A 22,745-nucleotide genomic window follows, 5' to 3' on the forward strand; every position below is an offset into this window, starting at 1 on the left:
TCTTCTTCACGTCAGGGAATTTTGACACTCTCAACAGCTGTAAACTAGAATTTTGAATCAACAAATTGCCAACATCTACTGAAGGCCTACAAATATTAGTTAAAAAATATTTTTCTTATTCAAGAAATTTTTCTTGTTCAAAACAATTTCTAAGTGTAAAATTAAAATTAGCAACTGTAGCAATATCAAAGGTAAAACATAACTCTGCTGGCTCCTTCTCAAGTATCATCCCTGGAAACCATTTTCTATAAAGGGTTTAGTGTAGACTAGGGAGAAATAACATGGTATATTCAGCTCAGTTAAAAAAGCAAAAAGAAAAGTATTTATGTTTTCATCACAAAGAGTTTAAGTATCCTCACATACAATCCTCCTTCATTGTCTTTAACAAAGCTTTTAATGCTATTACCTCAAAAATAGGTAATTTACAGCATACCTCTGAAGGCTTTAAATAATATGCTGGATTACAATGCACTTGAAATTACCATGATTTTTCTTCTAAGAGAATTTTCCTTCTAACTTTTCTAAAAGTATCACTGGTTTTAATCCTCACAAGTCAGAACATAAACACAACATCCTAAATAGCTAAAAATATATCTGTGTGCATGGGGGTGGGGCTGTGTGAATGTGGGTGTCTGTCTATGTTTATAAGTGCCATAATCTCCTTAAGTAAAAGAGAATACACTGCAAAGCAGAAGTTCAGTAGTTTACCCCCAGGATGGTACACTTGTGCCTAAATGTACTAACAGCAATTTTGTAAACCATTTCATCCTGTTGTTAAAATCTTATTAGTAGAGTACTGAATTGGCAGTAACTGATTTGAATGGCTCCTAAGGATTGTTTTCTAGTGGAGGGTAACAGATGTTGACTGGAATTTTTCCTGTATTTCTAAAATTCCAACTAAGGCCAAAGCTGTAAACAAAAGATACTAAGTTTCTCTTCACGCTTAGCTCACAGATCCCGTTGAGTCACTCTCATTAGGGTCAGACCCTTCTCCACAAAGCTTACTCATGAAGTGACAGGCTATTCCTTACTTCTGGGGGGACATCAGGAGGTTCTTTCCACTCCCTAAAGCAAGGTGAAGGGGAGCTCCAAAACCTAGGGTGATTGTGTGAAGAGGAGGACAGCATCTGGTTTCCCTGCCACTTAAAGAACCTGCCTATAGGTCCATCCTAGGATGCCAATGGAAGAGAATGTTAGCTGACAGTGTTAGGAAGTGCCTTCTAAGAGCTGAAGAACAAGGAACAATGTCCTTTTGAAAGCAAGAAGGACCCTCTGGGGCTCCTGGGTATGGAAGCCTTTCCATTTTCCCCGTTTCTCATTTGTAGGGAACAGACTCCAGCCTCCATAAGCTTCCCTGAGTTCCAAAGGGCAGATTACAACAGTTGCTAATCAAGGAAGGGAGGGGATGCAGAGACAAGGGAGGAGCAGCAGAGAAACAATAGTGCAGCCTTGGGGCAGGGCCCTGGTTCACCCTAAAGGAGTACACATAACAATATCTTTAAGCTCTTTATAGGATTAAAACCTCCAACAAATGGAAGATGTTGGAATTATTCATTCCAGAGAAGACCACCTGAGGCCAGATTAAAGGAGTCAGAGAAGCACATCAATAGATTACCTGAGACCAGATTAGAGGAATGAAGGCCCTGAACACACACTAATCTTATCAGGAACCCCACCCTTGAATCCTTGCTATAAAACTCATCAACAAATCTTCCCAGGTTGGGACACAACCTTTCAAAGGCAGCAGCATGCTGTGTCTCCCTTTGCCTGGCAAAGCAATAAAGCTATTCTTTTCTACTTCACCCAAAACTCTGTCTCTGAGATTTGATTCAGCACCACTGCACAGCTTTTTAGTCCCCTTGATATGTGACCCCTGTGGCCAGTATCCTCTAAGGTCTAGGCTTTGTAGAACTCACATATCTGCCTCCCAACTCCCCTAGCTTTCTGCTCTTCCACTCCCCTTCTCTCCTGCAAGTAGTTATGATAGAAGCTCCAAATGAGGGGAGAGAAAGTGAAGAGTTTTGGATTAAGTTTGAGATTAAAGTTTTAAAATGAATAGTACATAACTATTAACAAAATGAGATGGTTCTGATAAACAAAAGTGATTGAAAAGTCATGCAGTTAGACCTTGGCACTGTTAAGGTAGCCCTTAACCAATGGGAAAAACTGGAATTGGCAGTGTTGGGACAATTATTGGAAAAAATAAAGCAACATATTTTCCCCCAAAGTGTTGAGAATCTTCAAAACTAGATTGTAATAACATAATACATTCCATAATTATCACCACCTGATTTATCAAGGAGGAAAATCATCTGCTAGGTAAGTCAAACCTACACTTATAACTCCCTTGTTGTTCTAGGCTAAATGGAAAAACAAGAGCAAAAAGAATTATATCTGATTTCTTACATTCTCCTCACATACTACATAGTGATACAGCTACCCACACTTCTTGCTCAAACACATTTCTGTACAGCTGTTCTGCCAATAATAAAATTTTCAACCATGACAACAAAGTAATTTATAAAGTACCTATACTATTATAGGTGTAACAGTTATATAACAAAATAAATAAAAGTTTATGACTTTATCTGTGATATATACATAGCATGATGACAGAAACCATGTCTCTTTAATGAGTAAGTACACATCAAATCAAAAAGGCAGGAGAATTTTACAACTCATAGCTGATAAACTAATCTTAAAAATATCTCAGGCAAATCACCATAACATTAATTGTGGATTAATAAGAACTTACAGAAATTTGGGCCACTGCTGCCAGGAATCAGGAATACATATTCATTCATTTTCTTTCTCTCTCCCTCTGATTACAATTTTCTATCAGCATTGAAAGTTAACTAAAAATACCTCCCCAAAGCCATTTCTCAAACCTTCCATAATATGCAATTGTTTAGATGTTGTACTTCCAAAGCTTCTTTTTTATTGTTTTCTAGAATTTTGTAAAATCAATACACAGGTTAACTAAATAAAACACAATTCTGAAAACCATTTACACCTATCTGTTGGCCAATGTAGACTACTGCACTATTCAGCACTGCTGTTCCTTCAAAGGGACATGTTACTGTAAACATGTTGGAGTATTTGTGGTAGTGCTCTGAGTGATGCACATTGGGATTACAGGTGATTTTATTGACTACTTTATCCTTTTCTCATTTCCTAAATTTTCTACAATGAACATTTTCTCCTAGGACTAATACATTGCTAAGACAAAATTAAAAAACTAATCATAGTTAGGTACAATGGATAAATAGGTACTCATAACTAGACAACAATTACACTGTTCTTCACATTTATTTAGATAGATATGGTGGGAAAATCACAACGTTTAAAAAAAAGAAAGAAAGCCTGCTCTCCCAGGTTATATGAGATACTTACAAAAGTGCAAAATCAGAAGAAATTATTTAAAGTGATATCAAAAATAGTACATAAACTAAGAGAATATACTTGTTACTTTTCTTGATAATCTTCTCCAGGTATCCCCTTCTGTGGTCCTAACTGTCAGAATTTTTTAGAGATCATATAAAATTGAAATAATATTATTTGACTCAAATTTCTGAAATTAACCAAATACATTCAAAAGTTTAAATGATAACTTATTTAACTCAAGTTTGCAATATGCTTTCACATTTCAAACATGATACAATTTCTATGAGAAATCCTGTAAATTTTAGAAAAAAGGAAAAAGCTGAAGAAGTTAAAATATATCATTTACCTACATTAATTTGGTACTTTATTTCTTCTTGTTACACTATGATAAAATAATACAACATGCTCCCATTCTAATCAAACATACTAATTTCCTATATATTCTTACTTTTGCTTACTTATATTAAATATATTCCACTACTACATTCACTGTGCAGTAGAACACTTCAAACATTTACTTTCATCAGTATTAGATAACCAAGACAAAAATAAAAATTCCTCAGTCCAGGCATTATTTATTCTCTTCATAAAATTTTAGACATTCGGGCTTTGTACAATTAAATTATAAAGTATTTTATGCAAAATTTAATTCTGTATTGGAAAGCACAGATCCAATGAACATGTTAATTAAACTATCCAGGCCTCAGTTTTCTCATTTATAAAAATGAGATTGGGGCTTCCCTGGTGGTGCAGTGGTTGAGAGTCTGCCTGCCGATGCAGGACACGGGTTTGTGCCCCGATCCGGGAGGATCCCACATGCCACGGAGCGGCTTGGCCCGTGAGCCATGGCTGCTGGGCCTGCACGTCTGGAGCCTGTGCTCCGCAACGGGAGAGGCCACAGCCGTGAGAGGCTCGCATACCGAAAAACTAAAATAAATATATATATATATATATATATATATATATATATATGAGATAACTCTGCCTCAGAAATTTATTGGATTGGTTAAATCTGTTTACATATAGCAATGATTCTATTACAAACTGTGAATAATAGCAGTAGTATTACTATCACGAACCACATCTTTTTGTCTGTACTTACAAAACTTACTCTCAAACGGTATGAGCTTCCATAGTTATTTTACTTAGTTTATAAAAAACTGGAAGATATTAGTAACAAACATATTAAACCATCTAATCATTCTTTTCTTCCATATTTCCACCAGTAAGCGTGCTGAAGTTTTGTTTTTTTTTTAATTCCATGAATCACATACAGTACAATATTACTGATTTATCACAAAATATTAGAGAAATACATTGTTCTATCAATGGCCTAACTTCCTTCCTACCTTTAAGTCTTCCTTGTCCATGCCAAGCATACCTGGTGAGCTTGACAAACATGGTATAAGTATCAGGTGCTTCACGAACCTAATATATTCTCATTTGAGTCATTAGTTTGTCAAAGTAACTCTTGAAATGGCATTTGGTAAAATAGACATAATATTTAAATGACTAACCAACACCAAGTTCAGTGGAATTATATTTTCTTACCTGGACACTCCTTAAAATCCATTAGCTTCCTTAGTCTCATGTTCAGTAGAGATGAGCACGTGACCACCACTCTATGTACAGGTAAATCATTCTTTACCTACTTCTCTCCAGAATGACCTGACCAGCTCTTAATTTTTGCTCTCTGGTCTACTGACTAACACGTGATTGCTATCATACTTTTTAGAGCACCATTTTCCTTCCTTTCCTTCTACTAAGGCAATTCTATAATAGCCACAATTATGAATGTGAAATGACGTGGACTTAAGAAACCAATACAAGGAGGGCTAAAATTAGACAACAGTGTGGGAAAGTGGGTGAGTACCACAGTTCACCTCTGTGGAACAAAAACTCAATAACTAATAATATCTTGTAAACAGACTGACTCCAGATTCTCTGTGGATAGGGAGTTGAACTTAAAGATAATATTTTAATATGTCTGATTCAGCATCAAAATAAAAAGAATATTAAAAATTCTAGCTTTATTCCAGGGAGAAGATGGTGGAAGAGTAAGATGCAGAGATCACCTTCCTCTCCACAGATATATCAGAAATACATCTACACGTAGAACTGCTCCTATAGAACACCCACTGATTGCTGGCAGAAGACCTCAGACCTTCCAAAAGGCAAGAAAGTCCCCACGTACCTGGGTAAGGCAAAAGAAAAAAGAATAAACAGAGACAAAAGGATAGGGACGGGACCTGCACCAGTGGGAGGGAGCTGTGAAGGAGGAAAGGTTTCCACACACCAGAAGCCCCTTCACGGGCGGAGACTCCGGTGGTGGAGGGGGGAAGCTTCAGAGCCACAGAGGAAAGCACAGCAACAGGGGCGCGGTGGGCAAAGTGGAGAAATTCCCGCACAGAGGGTCGGTGCCGACCAGCACTCACCACCCCGAGAGGCTTGTCTGCTCACACGCCGGGACAGGCGGGGGCTGGGAGCTGAGGCTCGGACTTCGGTCGGATGCCTGGAGAGGACTGGGGTTGGCAGCGCGAACGCAGACTAAAGGGGTTAGTGCACCACAGCTAGCTGGGAGGGAGTCCGGAAGAAGTCTGGAGCCGCCGAAGAGACAAGAGACTTTTTCTTGCCTCTTTGTTTTGTGCTGAAGAGGAGAGGGGATTAAGAGCGGTGCTTAAAGGAGCTCCAGAGACGGGCGTGAGTCACGGCTATCAGAGCAGACCCCAGAGACTGGCATGAGGCGCTAAAGCTGCTGCTGCCACCACCAAGAAGCCTGTGTGCCAGAACAGGTCACTATCCATGCCGCCCCTCCTGAGAGCCTGTGCAGCCCGCCACTGCCAGAGTCCTGTGACCTAGGGACAACTTCCCCGGGAGAACGCACGGCGCACCTCAGGCTGGTGCAAAGTCATGCCGGCCTGTGCTGCCTCAGGCTCGCCCTGCAACCATCCCCCTCCATCCCCCCAGCCTGAGTGAGCCAGAGGACCCAAATCAGCTGCTCCTTTAACACCATACTGTCTGAGCAAAGAAGAGATGACCTCAGGTGACCTACACGCAGAGGTGGGGCCAAATCCAAAGCTGAACCCCAGGAGTTGTGCAAACAAAGAAGAGAAAGGGAAATTTCAGCAGCCTCAGAAGCAGCTGATTAAAGCTCCATAATCAACTTGGTGTACCCTGCATCTGTGGAACAGCTGAATAGACAACGAATCATCCCAAATTGAGGAGGTGGACTTTGGGAGCAAGATATATTATTTTTTCCCCTTGTCCTCTTTTTGTGAGTGTGTATGTATATGCTTCTGTGTGAGATTTTGTCTGTATAGCTTTGCTTTCACCATTTGTCCTAGGGTTCTGACCGTCCAGTTTTCTTCTTTCTTTTTTTTTACTTTAAAAAAAATTTTTTAATAATTATTTTTTATTTTAATTATTTTATCTTACTTTATTTTATTTTATCCTCTTTCTTTCTTTTTATTTTTTCTCCCATTTATTCTGAGCCATGTGGAGAACAGGCTCCTGGTGCTCCAGCCAGGCATCAGGGCTGTGCCACAGAAGTGGGAGAGCCAACTTCAGGACACTGGTCCACAAAAGGCCTCCCAGCTCCACGTAATATCAAACGGTGAAAATCTCCCAGAGATCTCCATCTCAACACCAACACCCAGCTTCACTCAACAACCAGCAAGCTACACTGCTGGACACCCTATGCAAAACAACGAGCAAGACAGGAACACAGTCCCATACATTAGCAGAGAGGCTGCCTAAAATCATAATAAGGCCACAGACACCCCAAAGCACACCACCAGACATGGACCTGTCCACCAAAAAGACAAGATGCAGCCTCATTCACCAGAACACAGGCACTACTCCCCTCCACCAGGAAACCTACACAACCCACTGAAGCAACCTTAGCCACTGGGGACAGACATGAAAAACAACAGGAACTACAAACCTGCAGTCTGCAAAAAGGAGACCCCAAACACAGTAAGATAAGCAAAATGAGAAGACAGAAGAAGACACAGCAGTTGAAGGAGCAAGATAAAAACCCACCAGACCTAACAAATGAAGAGGAAATAGGCAGTCTACCTAAAAAAGAGTTCACAATAATGATAGTAAAGATGACCCAAAATCTTGGAAATAGAATACAGAAAATGCAAAAACATTTAACAAGGACCTAGAAGAACTAAAGATCAAACAAGCAATGATGAACAACACAATAAATGAAATTAAAAATACTCTAGAAGGAATCAATAGTAGAATAACTGAAGCAGAAGAACGGATAAGTGACCTGGAAGATAAAATAGTGTAAATAACTACTGCAGAGCATAATAAAGAGAAAAGAATGAAAAGAATTGAGGACAGTCTCAGAGACCTCTGGGAGAACAATAAACACACCAACATTCGAATTATAGGGGTCCCAGAAGAAGAGAAAAAGAAAGGGACCAAGAAAATATTTAAAGAGATTATAGTTGAAAACTTCCCTAATATGGGAAAGGAAAGAGTTAATCAGGTCCAGGAAGCACACAGAATCCCAAACAGGATAAATCCAAGGAGAAACACACCGAGACACATATTAATCAAACTATAAGAAGTTAAATACAAAGAAAACATATTAAAAGCAGCAAGGGAAAAACAACAAATAACACAGAAGGGAATCCCCATACGGTTAACAGCTGATCTTTCAGCAGAATCTCTGCAAGCCAGAAGGGAATGGCAGGATATATTTAAAGTGATGAAGGAGAAAAACCTACAATCACGATTACTCTAACCAGAAAGGATCTCATTCAGATTTGATGGAGAAATTAAAATCGTTACAGACAAGCAAAAGCTGAGAGAGTTCAGCACCACCAAACCAGCTTTACAACAAATGCTAAAGGAACTTCTCTAGGCAAGAAACACAAGAGAAGGAAAAGACCTACAATAACAAACAAAAACAATTAAGTAAATGGGAATAGGAGCATACATATCGATAATTACCTTAAATGTAAATGGATTAAATGCTCCCACCGAAAGACACAGACTGGCTGAATGGATACTAAAACAATAACCGTATAGATGCTGTCTACAAGAGACCCACTTCAGACCTAGAGACACATACAGACTGAAAGTAAGGGGATGGAAAAAGATATTCCATGCAAATGGAAATCAGAAGAAAGCTGGAGTAGCCATTCTCATATCAGAAAAAATAGACTTTAAAGTAAAGATTATTACAAGAGACAAAGAAGGACACCACATAATGATCAAGGGATCAATCCAAGAAGAAGATATAACAATTGTAAATATTTATGCACCCAACATAGGAGCACCTCAATACATAAGGCAAATACTAACAGCCATAAAAGGGGAAATCAACAGTAACACATTCATAGTAGGGGAGTTTAACACCCCACTTTCACCAATGGACAGATCATCCAAAATGAAAATAAATAAGGAAACACAAGCTTTAAATGATACCTTAAACAAGATGGACTTAATTGATATTTATATGACATGCCATGCAAAAACAACAGAATACACACTTTTCTCAAGTGCTCATGGAACACTCTCCAGGTAGATCATATCTTCGGTCACAATCTAGCCTTGGCAAATTTAAGAAAACTGAAATAATATCAAGTAACTTTTCCGACCACAATGCTATGAGACTAGATATCAATTACAGGAATGATGTGTAAAAAATACAAACACATGGAGGCTAAACAATACACTACTTAATAACGAAGTGATCACTGAAGAAATCAAAGAGGAAATCAAAAAATACATAGAAGCAAATGACAATGTAGACACGACGACCCAAATCCTATGTGATGCAGCAAAAGCAGTCACAAGAGGGAAGATTATAGCAATGCAATCCTACCTTAAGAAACAGGAAACACCTCAAATAAAAAATTTAACCTTGCACCTAAAGCAATTAGAGAAAGAAGAACAAAACAAGACCAAATTTAGCAGAAGAAAAGAAACCATAAGGAGCAGATCAGATATAAATGAAAAAGAAATGAAGGAAATGATAGCAAAGATCAATAAAACTAAAAGCTGGTTCTTCGAGAAGATAAACAAAATTGATAAACCATTAGCCAGACTCATCAAGAAAAATAGGGAGAAGACTGAAATCAATAGAATTAGAAATGAAAAAGGAGACGTAACAACTGACAGTGCAGAAATACAAAAGATCATGAGAGATTACTACAAGCAACTCTATGCCAATAAAATGGACAACCTGGAAGAAATGGACAAATTCTTAGAAATGCACAACTTGCTGAGATTGAACCAGGAAGAAATAGAAAATATGAACAGACCAATCACAAGCACTGAAATTGAAACTGTGATTAAAAATCTTCCAACAAACAAAAGCCCACGACCAGATGGCTTCACAGGCAAATTCTAACAAACATTTAGTGAGGAGCTAACACCTATGCTTCTCATACTCTTCTAAAATATAGCAAAGGGAGGAACACTCCCAAACTCATTCTATGAGGCCACCACCACCCTAAGAACAAAACCAGACAAAGATGTCACAAAGAAAGAAAACTACAGGCCAATATCACTGATGAACATAGATGCAAAAATCCTCAACAAAATACTTGCAAACAGAATCCAACAGCACATTAAAAGGATCATACACCATGATCAAGTTGGGTTTATTCCAGGAATGCAAGGATTCTTCTATATACGGAAATCAATCAACGTGATACACCATATTAACAAATTGAAGGAGAAAAACCATATGATCATCTCAATAGATGCAGAGAAAGCTTTCGACAAAATTCAACACCCATTTATGATAAAAACCCTGCAGAAAATAGGCATAGAGAGAACTTTCCTCAACATAATAAAGGCCATATATGACAAACCCAGAGCCAACATCATCCTCAAGGGCAAAAAACTGAAAGCATTTCCACTAAGATCAGGAACAAGACAAGGTTGCCCACTCTCACCACTCTTATTCAACATAGTTTTGGAAGATCTAGCCACAGCAATCAGAGAAGAAAAATAAATAAAAGGGATCCAAATCAGAAAAGAAGAAGTAAAGCTGTCACTGTTTACAGATGACATGATACTATACATAGAGAATCCTAAAGATGCCACCAGAAAACTACTAGAGCTAATCAATGAATTTGGTAAAGTGGCAGGATACAAAATTAATGCACAGAAATCTCTGGCATTCCTATACACTAATGATGAAAAATCTGAAAGTGAAATTAAGACAACACTCCCATTTACCACTGCAACAAAACCAATAAAATATCTAGGAATAAACCTACCTAAGGAGACAAAAGACCTGTATGCAGAAAATTATAAGACATTGATGAAAGAAATTAAGGATGATTCAAATAGATGGAGAGATATACCATGTTCTTGGATTGGAAGAATCAACACTGTGAAAATGACTCTACTACCCAAAGCAATCTACAGATTCAATGCCATCCCTATGAAACTACCACTGGCATTTTTCACAGAACTAGAACAAAAAAATTTCACAATTTGTATGGAAACACAAAAGACCCCGAATAGCCAAAGCAATCTTGAGAAAGAACAATGGAGCTGGAGGAATCAGGCTCCAGACTTCAACTGTACTACAAAGCTATAGTAGTCAAGACAGGATAGTACTGGCACAAAAACAGAAAGATAGATCAATGGAACAGGATAGAAAGCCCAGAGATAAACCGATGCACATATGGTCACCTTATCTTTGATAAAGGAGGCAAGAATATACAGTGGAGAAAAGACAGCCTCTTCAATAAGTGGTGCTGGGAAAACTGGACAGGTACATGTAAAAGTATGAAATTAGAACACTCCCTAACACCATAAACAAAAATAAACTCAAAATGGATTAAAGACCTAAATGTAAGGCCAGATACTATCAAATTCTTAGAGGAAAACATAGGCAGAACGCTCGATGACATAAATCACAGCAAGATCATTTTTGACCCACCTCCTAGAGAAATGGAAATAAATACAAAAATAAACAAATGGGACCTAATGAAACTTAAAAGCTTTTGCACAGCAAAGTAAACCATAAACAAGACCAAAAGACAACACTCAGAATGGGAGAAAATATTTACAAATGAAGCAACTGACACAGGGTTAATCTCCAAAATATACAAGCAGGTCATGCAGCTCAATAACAAAAAAACAAACAACCCAATCCAAAAATGGATGGAAGACCTAAATAGACATTTCTCCAAGGAAGATATACAGATTGCCAACAAACACATGAAAGAATGCTCAACATCATTAATCGTTAGAGAAATGCAAATCAAAACTACAATGAGATATCATCTCACACCAGTCAGAATGGCCATCATCAAAAAATCTAGAAACAATAAATGTTGGAGAGGGTGTGGAGAAAAGGAAACACTCTTTCATGTTGGTGGGAGTGTAAATTGATACAGCCACTATGGAGAATAGTATGGAGGTTCCTTGAAAAACTACAAATAGAACTACCATACGACCCAGCAATCCCACGACTAAGCATATACTCTGAGAAAACCATAATTCAAAAAGAGTCATGTACCAAAATTGTTCATTGCAGCTCTATTTACAATAGTCAGGACATGGAAGCAACCTAAGTGTCCTTAAACAGATAAATGTATAAAGAAGATGTGGCACATATATACAATGGAATATTACTCAGCCATAAAAAGAAATGAAATTGAGTTATTTGTAGTGAGGTGGATAGACCTAGAGTCTGTCATACAGAGTGAAGTAAGCCAGAAGTAGAAAAACAAATACCATATGCTAACACATATATATGGAATCTATGAAAAGAAATGTCATGAAGAATGTAGGGGTAAGATGGGAATAAAGACACAGACCTACTAGAGCATGGACTTGAGGATATGGGGAGGGGGAAGGGTAAGCTCTGACAAAGTGAGAGAGTGGCATGGACATATATACACTACTAAACGTAAAATAGATAGCTATTGGGAAGCAGCCACACTGCACAGGGAGATCAGCTAGGTGGTTTGTGACCACCTAGAGGGGTGGGAGGGAGGGAGATGCAAGAGGGAAGAGATATGGGAACATGTGTATATGTATAACTGATTCACTTTGTTATAAAGCAGTAACTAACACACCATTGTAAAGCAATTATACTCCAATAAAGATGTTAAAAAAAAATTCTAGCTTTAGCATCCTGAGTCTTGGAAATATGAGTCCACAAAGAGATAAAGGGAGCCATAGTTAGGCAGAGATCCATGTACTATACAAAGAAGCAGCTGAGAGAAACCAAGATCTGGGAAATGTCAGCCATGGGAATATATGAGGATCACCTTGGAGTATAAGTAGAAATTTTAAGAAAACTACTGAGGGATAGGATGGTTTGAAATTATGTCCATATATGCCACCCAGCATTTCTACGTGGTTAAATCACTTATATTTTCAATAAACAGGTAGAGAAAATCTATAAAATGCAAAGCAATGCTGGGGACGGTGCTCAGGCCACACTCTAAATGGAATTAATCTGATTTCCTGCTAATATAATCTAGTATTTAGTACATCCATAGGACCCAACCTTATGTTATGGATGGAGTCTTTAAAAATCAGTTTTTAAAATGCAAGTTTTACTGGAACTTACAAGTCAAAACGAAGATTCTCTCTTTCTTCAAAAAAGTAGTCCAGAATAAATTTTCTTACAAAATCAGGATTTAAAGTATTATCAATTACTTCAGTCCTTCCAAACTGTTGAGGAAAAGAGAGAGAGGTTAAAATCAAGCCTTGCACAGTTACATATTGCAGTATAGTGATTATTATTATATTTCCTTGAAAACATAAGCAATGAATATCCAAATGACTTGATAAAATAAAGCCCTCAGAAAAGCTTTTAGAGATCAAATCATCCCTCTTATTTGCTCAGGGAATTCAGAAAATGAGCCCTGAGTTCATTCACATTTATTGGAAAAGCAGATTCTGAAAATTCTTATAACAACAATAACACTTCCTCCACTTTTATCCCCACTTGAAAGCCAAATCCCTTTCCAATCAAGAGAAGTTATTTCCACCTTAAATTTAAATTTATCACAAATATTCTTCCTAACTTAGTGTGTAACTAGGCCAACCAATACATATTCTTACAACTGGAGGGCTTGGTTATGAGAATATGTGTTCATATTCAGTTCATAATCAAGCAGTCCTCTACAAAGAATAGTTTATTAGCCATATTCAGGGAAAAACTGTCTTATAATCTATTACACAATTCAATCATTTCTTTGTTTTGTTCTGCTTTAATTTTTATAGTATTTAGATAGGCAAAATGAGACCTACGATTCTTGCATGCTTTTAAGCTACTGTATCACACTTTTGCTTAGAAAAAATAAGTTTCTCCATCTTAGGGGAATTGGAAACCAATAAACAGAACTACTTCCTCCCAATGTGAAGGAAGGCTATCAGGCACTGCTTCCAAAGGTAGAGCAAAAATATAAACTTTATATCTCTTTTTTTGTATTTGGCTTACATTCTTCCTCTCCTACTAACATGGTATTCTAAAGAGGGAATTTTAACCTTTAGTTCTGAACAGCATTATGCATGCTGTCTTATCAGAGCACTCTTATTGAAGTTCAAGGCAAAACTATCTTTTTATTAGGAATAAGAAAACTACTAATCCACCATAAAGTAAAGGTCACGAGCTTATCACATATACTGTGATAATAAAGCTATGAAACAAAATCTTGATGACAGGGACTTCCCTGGTAGTGCAGTAGTTAAGAATCCGCCTGCCAATGCAGGGGACACGGGTTCGAGCCATGGTTCAGGAAGATCCCACATGTTGTGGAGCAACTAAGCCCGTGAGCCACAATGACTGAGCCTGCACTCTAGAGTCCACGAGACACAACTACTGAGCCTGTGTGCCACAACTACTGAAGGCCACGTGCCTAGAGCCCGCGCTCCGCAACAAGAGAAGCCACCACAATGAGAAGCCCACGCATCACAACGAAGAGTAGCCCCCACTCGCCACAACTAAAGAAAGCTCATGCGCAGTAACGAAGGACCCAACGCAGCGAAAAATACATACATACATACATTTTTTTTAACATCTTTATTGGAGTATAATTGCTTTACAATGGTGTGTTAGTTTCTGCTGTATAACGAAGTGAATCAGCTATACGTATACATATATCTCCATATCCCCTCCTTCTTGGGTCTCCCTCCCACCCTCCCTATCCCGCCACTCTAGGTGGTCACTAAGCACCGAGCTGATCTCCCTGTGCTATGCGGCTGCTTCCCACTAGCTACCTATTTTACATTTGGTAGTGTATATATGTCCGTGCCACTCTCACTTTGTCCCAGATTATGGCTATTACTAAGTATCTGAAAAAGAACTAGTTTGCAGAGGCTTATGCATTAGGCAATGTTTCATATCTTGGACTAAAATCATAAAGGCAAATCATAACCCAGGTAACTAATTCAACATTTCAAAAATATTGAACATTTATTTGAACAATAATAATAATTACAACCACCATTGAGTACTTTACTTTGTTCTAAGCACTTTCACACATTACTTTAAATCTTTACCATAACCCCACAAGGTAGGTGTTAGCAGTCCTACTTTAAGATGAGAAAATTGATGTAGAGGGTCCCAACCTAAGTCACTTTGGCTATAAAATATACATTCATTCTTTCTAGGACTCTCCCCTATTTTAGCATAGAATATATTAGGCCTCGGGAAGATTCAACAATAAGCCTATCCATGGTTTCTAATTTTAAGGGAATGGGAGTAAGAGCATGTACCAAAAAACACAGGCTGATAGTACACATGCACCCCAAAAAAGCAATGTAGAGGTCAAGGAATACAAATCTGAACCAGAGAGAGCCTGGGCCCTCCCAGCCTTTCTACTGCCTGGAGGCAAAATGGTTTCCAGACCAGAGCAGAGAATATCAAACTAGCAAATGTGCAACACTCTCAAAGAAAAACTCAGGCAGTACCCATATCCCCCAGCACCCCAATCCCTCTTGTGGATTTTAACCCAAACCCTCACTCAGAGGGAAGAAGTTAGAGTGGAATTCTCAGGGTAACGTTCACTGAGTTGCAAAGCCAGCAACTTGGGCCCAGAAGCCATTAAAACAAGCTTGTCTTAGGGAAAAATGGCTTGTCAGCAATATGGGTGGCTGAGTATACTCTGCCATCTCAAGTGAAGATTAATATGTAGCCATTAAAATTTCAGCTAATCACCTATAAATTATGAACATCTACTATAATATGCCTTCTGACACATAGCCCTGAAATTGCTTTCGATGATGTCAACAGTGATCTTCATATTGCTAAATCAAGTGGTCACTTCTTGGCCTTCATCACATCAGACTACTCAGCAGCATTTGACAAAACTGTCCATTCCTTCCATTCTGAAGCAGGCTTTTCTGGTTTTTTGACACCACAGCGCCCTGTTTTTCTCTTCTTAGATTCTCAGACATGCAATTTCTCACTGTCAGAGCACAATTCCAGGCCCTCTTCATCTGTCTATCTTCACTTTTCTATTAGGTTATTTAATCTATTCTTTGGCTTTAAATCCCATCTACATGATGATAACTTCCAAATGTACATCATCAGCCCAGATTGGCCTCTAAGTAAAGACTCATGCATACAACTATCTTCTAGACTTATACGTGTGGTTGTCTTATGGGACCCTGATAATTAACATTTAAATTTTAAATATTTATTTTATACCACAAGCACCACCCCAATCCTAGTCCTTACCGAGTCAACCCCTTGCCAATAAATGATATCACCATCTACTTGATTCCTTAGGCCATAAATGAGAGTCATCCTTTTCAACTCCTTTTTAACCAACCAACCCTACTCATCACCACCTCATAAGTTGTCAATTTCAACTCCAAAACATATCTCACAGTTGTCCACTTCTCTCCCTATCTCCTGTCATCAGTTTAATTCAAGATTTTCTTCCTTTTCATGGACCACCTCAAGAGCATCCTATCTCTCTTGTTCCCCCTCCAATTCATCCTCCACATAACATCCAGAGTAAACATTTGAAAAATGTAAACATAGTCATGCAATTTCACTACCCTAAAAATCTTTAACAGCTTCCCACAGTACTTCAAATAAAACCTCTTTTCTTTCGTCTATAAGACTTGCCCCTTTCTACCTCTTAAACTTCATTATGGGCCAGTATCCCCTCTTTCTCTTTGCTCCAGACAGCTGGCCTTCTTTTACATCATTTTACACACCAAACCCTTCCCATCCGATGGCCCTTGTACTTGCTATTTCTTCTTCCTGGAATGTTCTTAACACCACGCTTGCATGGCTGACTTTTTTTATCCTTTCAGCCTCTGGCTGTAAACACCCAGTCTAAAGTAGGTCCCCCAGCCCTACTATTATTCTCCTTCATAGTTCCTGTTTGTTTTCCCTCATAAAACTTATACTCTGGAATTATATTAATACTTTTATTTGTTTTTTATTTCCCTTATTAAACAATAAGCTCCATTTAGGCACAGAATATACATATCTGTTTGGTTCATACAAGTACAAAATTAAACAAACGGTTAACTAAGGTGATCTTCAATATATTGTTCAGAGGAAAAAAATCAAGGAAAATTTATAGTATAATACCAATTTTGATTAAAATATGTTTGTGTGTGTATATATATATATATATATATATAAATACAAAGAAACATAGAAGAAAGTATACCAGAATGTATCAACTATATTCCAATTGTTTTTCACTATGTATTTGTGGGTTTTCCAAATTTCTTGCAGTATATTTTACTTTTAAAATAAGAAGCATAAAACTTTTAAGCAGTATTCCAGTTTTTTAAGTCATTCTATTATGAAAAGTGAAAACTGGCAATAATAAGAAATCCACAGATAAATTATGATTAGTTCAGCTCATGGGAAATATGTTGGTTCTTTCCCAGAGGATGGAATATATTAGCTATCAACCAAGTGATTAATCTTCTTGACTTGAAATAAAATTTAAGTCTTAGCTAATGCTACCACTAAATAAAGATTTTCTAATTCTTTGGAAAATGTACAGCTGCATATAATTCTGTTCAGATCAGAGAGGGTTAAAATTTTGAGACAAGACAATTATTTAAAATATTTGTTAATCATATACACCAGAAAGAGCTACTTTTGAAAGAATTGTAATTTGTATCCTAAAACATCTTTTTCTGAATATCAACAATACTGGGTTGTCAGAAGTACCTACAAACCTGATTACAATAACCTCTGGCACAATGAATATATCTAAATATGTGGACAGCAGAGCAGTTTAACATAATTACACAGTATTAAGTTTCCCCATTTCATAAATTGAACTGTTAGAAAAAAAATTTTTTACTAACCAAGTGTGAAAGTTCTCAGTCATTTGAAAAAGTATGTAAACTGTTAATTTTGTTAGAAAATAAAACACTGTTTCTTGTAAAACTTTAAGCAAAAAATAAAAATTCACAATCAAGTCATTGAAAAATTTCCTTTGTTTTATGCTTGAGCTAATCGGATAAATACCTGCTTTTCCAATTTAGGAACAAATCTTACAGAAAATAACAGAATGGAAATACTCCTGATTTTTAAATCAACTAACTGTTAAACTCCTTCAGAACAACAGTGCTGGAAAGAATATTGAACTATTTATTGCACCAAGCAAATGAACTCTGTTATGAGATAATGTTCAAGAAGGTTTAATATATGGTGAAGGCTCAGAACAATCACCCAATCTCACATTCATTTGTCAACTAAAATGAAAGTGATGAAGAAAAAAGGTCATGTGGACTAGTGCACATCTTTATTTCAGTTATTAAATTAGAATTAAATCTTAGTAGCAGTGATATATAGAGGACAGTCTCCAGAGATTAGACAAGAAGACTAGATAAACTGAATAGTGCAGATAGAATATTAAGACAAAGTAAAATAAAAACACTCAATTTAGGGCTATACATATCTAACCTGCATAAAGGATGCCAAGTGTAAGCATGCACAAGTGCACATGCAGGCGCACACACACACACACACACACACACTCACATACACATACACATACAACCAAAATTGAAGATTTACATTCTTAAACACTTCCTCCTGGGAGTTAAACACTGGGATTACCAGAGAATCCATGGACCTTTTCCTCTGAGGGAAAAAGATAAGAGTTCTGTCATGTAACTCATTATCCAAGACTTTTTTTTTTTTTTTTACAAATCAGTGATCTGAAATTCACTTAATTAAAAGAAGGCAAGTAGAAAATCTGAAGGTTTTGTCTAGATCTTACATTATTATAGATGAATGAGATGTAGTTATAGATGTACACACACAGAGAGAGAAAGAGAAGTAAATTGACTTCCTTCTAATATTCTTGGTTAAGACAGAATATTTTATATAAGGAAATTTCATTCACTTTTTGGGATGTTTTATTTTTAGGAATGAACCTAAATCAATTACCATCAAAAAAAGAACACCTTGATTATATCTCTGTAATTATCACACATAAAATATAGACAAGACTAAACTCCATCAATTAAAAAAATAGATTATAGCATTTTCAAACTTAAAACATTTAATATTAAATAATGTTTTAAAAAAGAACAATAATGTAAGGAACTGCTTTTACTATGTCATTCATGGCTATTAATTCTGTGATTAGTGACATGTTTTACCATGTGAAGAGAAAAAAAATGGACTCAATTTATCCAGGAGGTCCTTACTGGGGAATATGGGTTAATTTTGTCACATACCAGTGGGATTTTCATTTATGTGAGAAAAATATTTTTAAACAAATTGGGCAGATTATTATTTTAATCTGCTCAATTATTCTAAATTAGATTATTTTATTTAGATGATTACCTAAATTTAATTGAAATAAACTTGAAAAATGTATTCACACCAACTCTGAAATTTTTGAATATTTAAAAGCAGTTCTATAGACACATGCAATAAATGTTGACTGGCATTCACTAAAAAGTAGGCAATAATTTCATATACTCAAAACTAATTTTTTTTAAAATTTTATTTATTTATTTATTTATGGCTGTGTTGGGTCTTCGTTTCTGTGCGAGGGCTTTCTCTAGTTGCGGCAAGTGGGGGCCACTCTTCATCGCGGTGTGCGGGCCTCTCACTGCACGGGCCTCTCACTATCGCGGCCTCTCTTGTTGCGGAGCACAGGCTCCAGACGCGCAGGCTCAGTAATTATGGCTCACGGGCCTAGTTGCTCCGTGGTATGTGGGATCTTCCCAGACCAGGGTTCGAACCCGTGTCCCCTGCATTGGCAGGCAGATTCTCAACCACTGCGCCACCAGGGAAGCTCTCAAAACTAATTTTTAATCAATTATATTAAAATTCCTCCAAATCAATAATTCCTAGATTTTTTTTGAATTATTAAATTCTCTTACTGCCTTTCTTTATGATGCAACTCTTCCTCCCCTTCCTGAAATTACTGTATATAAGACAGATCTTTAGGATAGTTTCAACATGGAGATTCTTAAATTCTCAATGCTTATTTTTGTGAGTTTTATTCATTTTAATTTTTTGTTCAGAACTTTATAGGAAAGTAGAAACACTGCAAAGCTAAGTCTACAAATTATTTTCATTCAAAAGCAGTCAGAATAAACTTTTAGTTCTGCCTATGGCAAATTAGGTTGTTTCAGACCAACTTTTCCCCTGAGAACAACTAGAAAAGTCAAACGAAATCATAAAACAATTTTTTTGCATGCACAAGAGAGCTAACAAAAATTTATAAATTGTGGAAACAAAAACCTGGAAAAAAGAGAAGCAAAAAGAGGAGCCTGGCAGGATCCTGTATTTGAAAAAGAGAAGCAAGCTGAGCAGAAATTTCCACAGTCCCATCCACCTAGGAGAGACAATGGAGTTTAAAAAAATACATGCATGTTCATTCTATATTTCTTTACACATTTTGATATGTTTTTAACTTTTTAAAATAGGGATTAAAAATAGGGGCTTCCCTGGTGGCGCAGTGGTTGAGAGTCCACCTGCCGATGCAAGGGACACGGGTTCGTGCCCCGATCCGGGAAGATCCCACATGCCACGGAGCGGCTAGTCCCGTGAGCCATGGCCGCTGAGCCTGCGCGTCCGGAGCCTGTGCTCCGCAACGGGAGAGGCCACAACAGTGAGAGGCCCGCGTACTGCAAAAAATAAATAAAATAAAATAGGGATTAAAAATAAAGTAACAACGGGGTTAGGATCTCAAAAGGCTACACCAAGGAGTAAAGATGAATTACAAAATTAATCCTCAGGAGGAATAAAGCTCAACTTAGTCAGTCAAATCTTTAACTGAATTACAGTGTATTTTTCTAGCCTAGCTGTCTCCCCAGAAGCAACAGTAAACCCACTCTGAAAAAATATAAATTCACTCAAAGCCTCAAGTTATCACTAATTGTTCCTATACAATATCCAGCAATTATTATCAGGCATGAGAACTTCTGCTTCCAGCTCAAATGGAGTCACTTATAACAGACAAATACTTCTGAGAACCAGAAAGGGTAAATAAAATACAAAAACGTATTATTTGATATTATTGTAGAGATGCAAAGACAGCCAAGTGCTGAAAAGCCTAATGCTGGAGAAAAGGGAAATTAATGTGAGCCCAACTTTTGCTTGGAACAAACAGTGACAAAGAAAAGAGAAAGTCCAGATAAAAATGGAAAGAGAAGCAAAGCCAGAAGTCTCAGCAACAATTTGCCACACTTTTGAGGACTGTATAACTAAACAGAGGTAGGAGTTTTGTGAAGTTAGAAAAGCTATCTGAAACCAAATTCCTTTCAAATTTCAGGAAAACTAAAGGTATCAAGGTCCAATTACATACAAAGTTACCATTAAAAAAGGAGATTAGAGGGCAGAATAATACCCCTACTGGAAATGAAAGCATGACAAAAGATATACTAAAAACCAGATCAAAACTGTAATGTAGTATTTCAAATGGAGATAAACACATAAAGAAAATTATAGAAAACATGAACAGCATAAATCAGAATTAGAAACACTGAGAAATGAGGTGATAGAAATCAAGGAAGAAATATACATAAAATAAAACATTTTAGAAATGACAGAAACTAGTAAGGACACAAGAATAAATAAGTGCAATACATGATGCCTTAATACAAGTTGGAAGGAAATTTTTGTTTTTAAGAATCAAAAAAATGAAGAGTTGAGAGAAGGTAGCAAATTACATGAAGAAAATCAAAGCAAAGAACAAACAAATATTAAAAACAAAATTCATTAGCACATGACTTAGAGAAAAATAAAATTAGATTTTCACCAGACTTTTTGATGGAAATGCTTTATGACAAAAGAAAATGGAATAACATACTTAATATACCTAAGGAAAGTGTGATCAAAAGATTTTCTATTCCTCATATTTAAAGGGCACAGATTGTTATCAACATAGAAGAACCAGGGGAATATTGTTCCCATGAACTTTTCTTAAGAATCTACACTAGAGATCGTGCTTTCAATAACCACAATGCCTAGAGAGATATAGATTTTCCTTGACTTACGATGGGGTTACATCCTGATGAACCCATCATAGGTTGAAAATATCCTAAATCAAAAATGCATTTAATATACCTAACCTACTGAACATCTCAGTTCAGCCTTAGCCTACCTTAAAAGTGCTTACTTTTAAGAACACTTTTAAGAATATTTAACACTAGTCTCTAGTTGGGCAAAATAATCTAGCACAAAACCTATTTTATAATAAATATATTATAAACATTTTATACTAAAGTGTGGAATATCTCATGTAATTTATTAAATACTGTACTGAAAGTGAAAACCAGAATGGTCCTGTAGGAACAGAATGGTTTTAAGTGTTTCAGTTGTTTACCCTCATGATTGTGTGGCTGACTGGGAGCTGTGGCTTGCTGCTGCTGCCCAGCATCACTAGAGAGTATTTCTAGCTCTGGAAGAGATCAAAATTCAAAGTTCAAAGTACAGTTTCTACTGAATGCCGATTCACACTATCGTAAAGTCACAAAATCATAAGTCGAACACATGGAGTAGTGGTGAGAATTACTTATAGAACTAAGACTAAATTAGAGCTAAATGAGAGTATGCAGTGGCAATATGATTTGATAATGTTGATACAGGGTAATATTATTCCAACTAACAAGTGAAAATTCCCAGTGATCTAGGCACTAAACACCAATGGATACTAACACCAAAAAAGAGTGCCTCCTAATGAAAGTTCACACAACCAACGACAGATTTATTAAAATAACTAAACCTGTGTCTGATCACCCTTTTGAGTCAGGCTATCAAACTGAAGATATACAAAGAACAGAAAAACATGATGAACTGAACCATAAGCATATGGTCAGTAAGATCCTGACTATGGAACTATAGATCAAATGGTCCAGATTCTCTAGGAGACAAGTTGAAAGAAAACCAAAGGGATGCAGGGAAAGTTGTA

At 36.9% G+C, this 22,745-nt stretch overlaps 1 protein-coding gene across 18 annotated transcripts in view; it reads right to left on the reverse strand.

Moving 5' to 3' along the window:
* CPNE8 (copine 8) overlaps positions 1–22,745 on the reverse strand; it is a 350,243-nt gene that overhangs the window by 255,670 nt on the left and 71,828 nt on the right. For 16 of the 18 annotated variants that reach the window (XR_016394895.1, XR_016394896.1, XM_022577941.3 and 13 more), the window contains one exon: positions 12,950–13,053. The exons of the other annotated variants lie outside the window; for them this stretch is intronic. Coding sequence is in view for 14 of the 16 variants with exons in the window: in XM_022577941.3 (XP_022433649.1) it covers positions 12,950–13,053 (104 nt within the window). In the remaining 2 variants the exon portion in view is untranslated. The remainder of the gene's footprint in view (positions 1–12,949; positions 13,054–22,745) is intronic. 18 annotated transcript variants of the gene reach the window in all.

This window comes from Delphinapterus leucas, chromosome 11 (assembly GCF_059928025.1).
Source record: "Delphinapterus leucas isolate spDelLeu-1000000601 "Yukka" chromosome 11, BTC_Dleu_Yukka2, whole genome shotgun sequence".
Classification (NCBI taxonomy): Eukaryota; Metazoa; Chordata; class Mammalia; order Artiodactyla; family Monodontidae; genus Delphinapterus; species Delphinapterus leucas.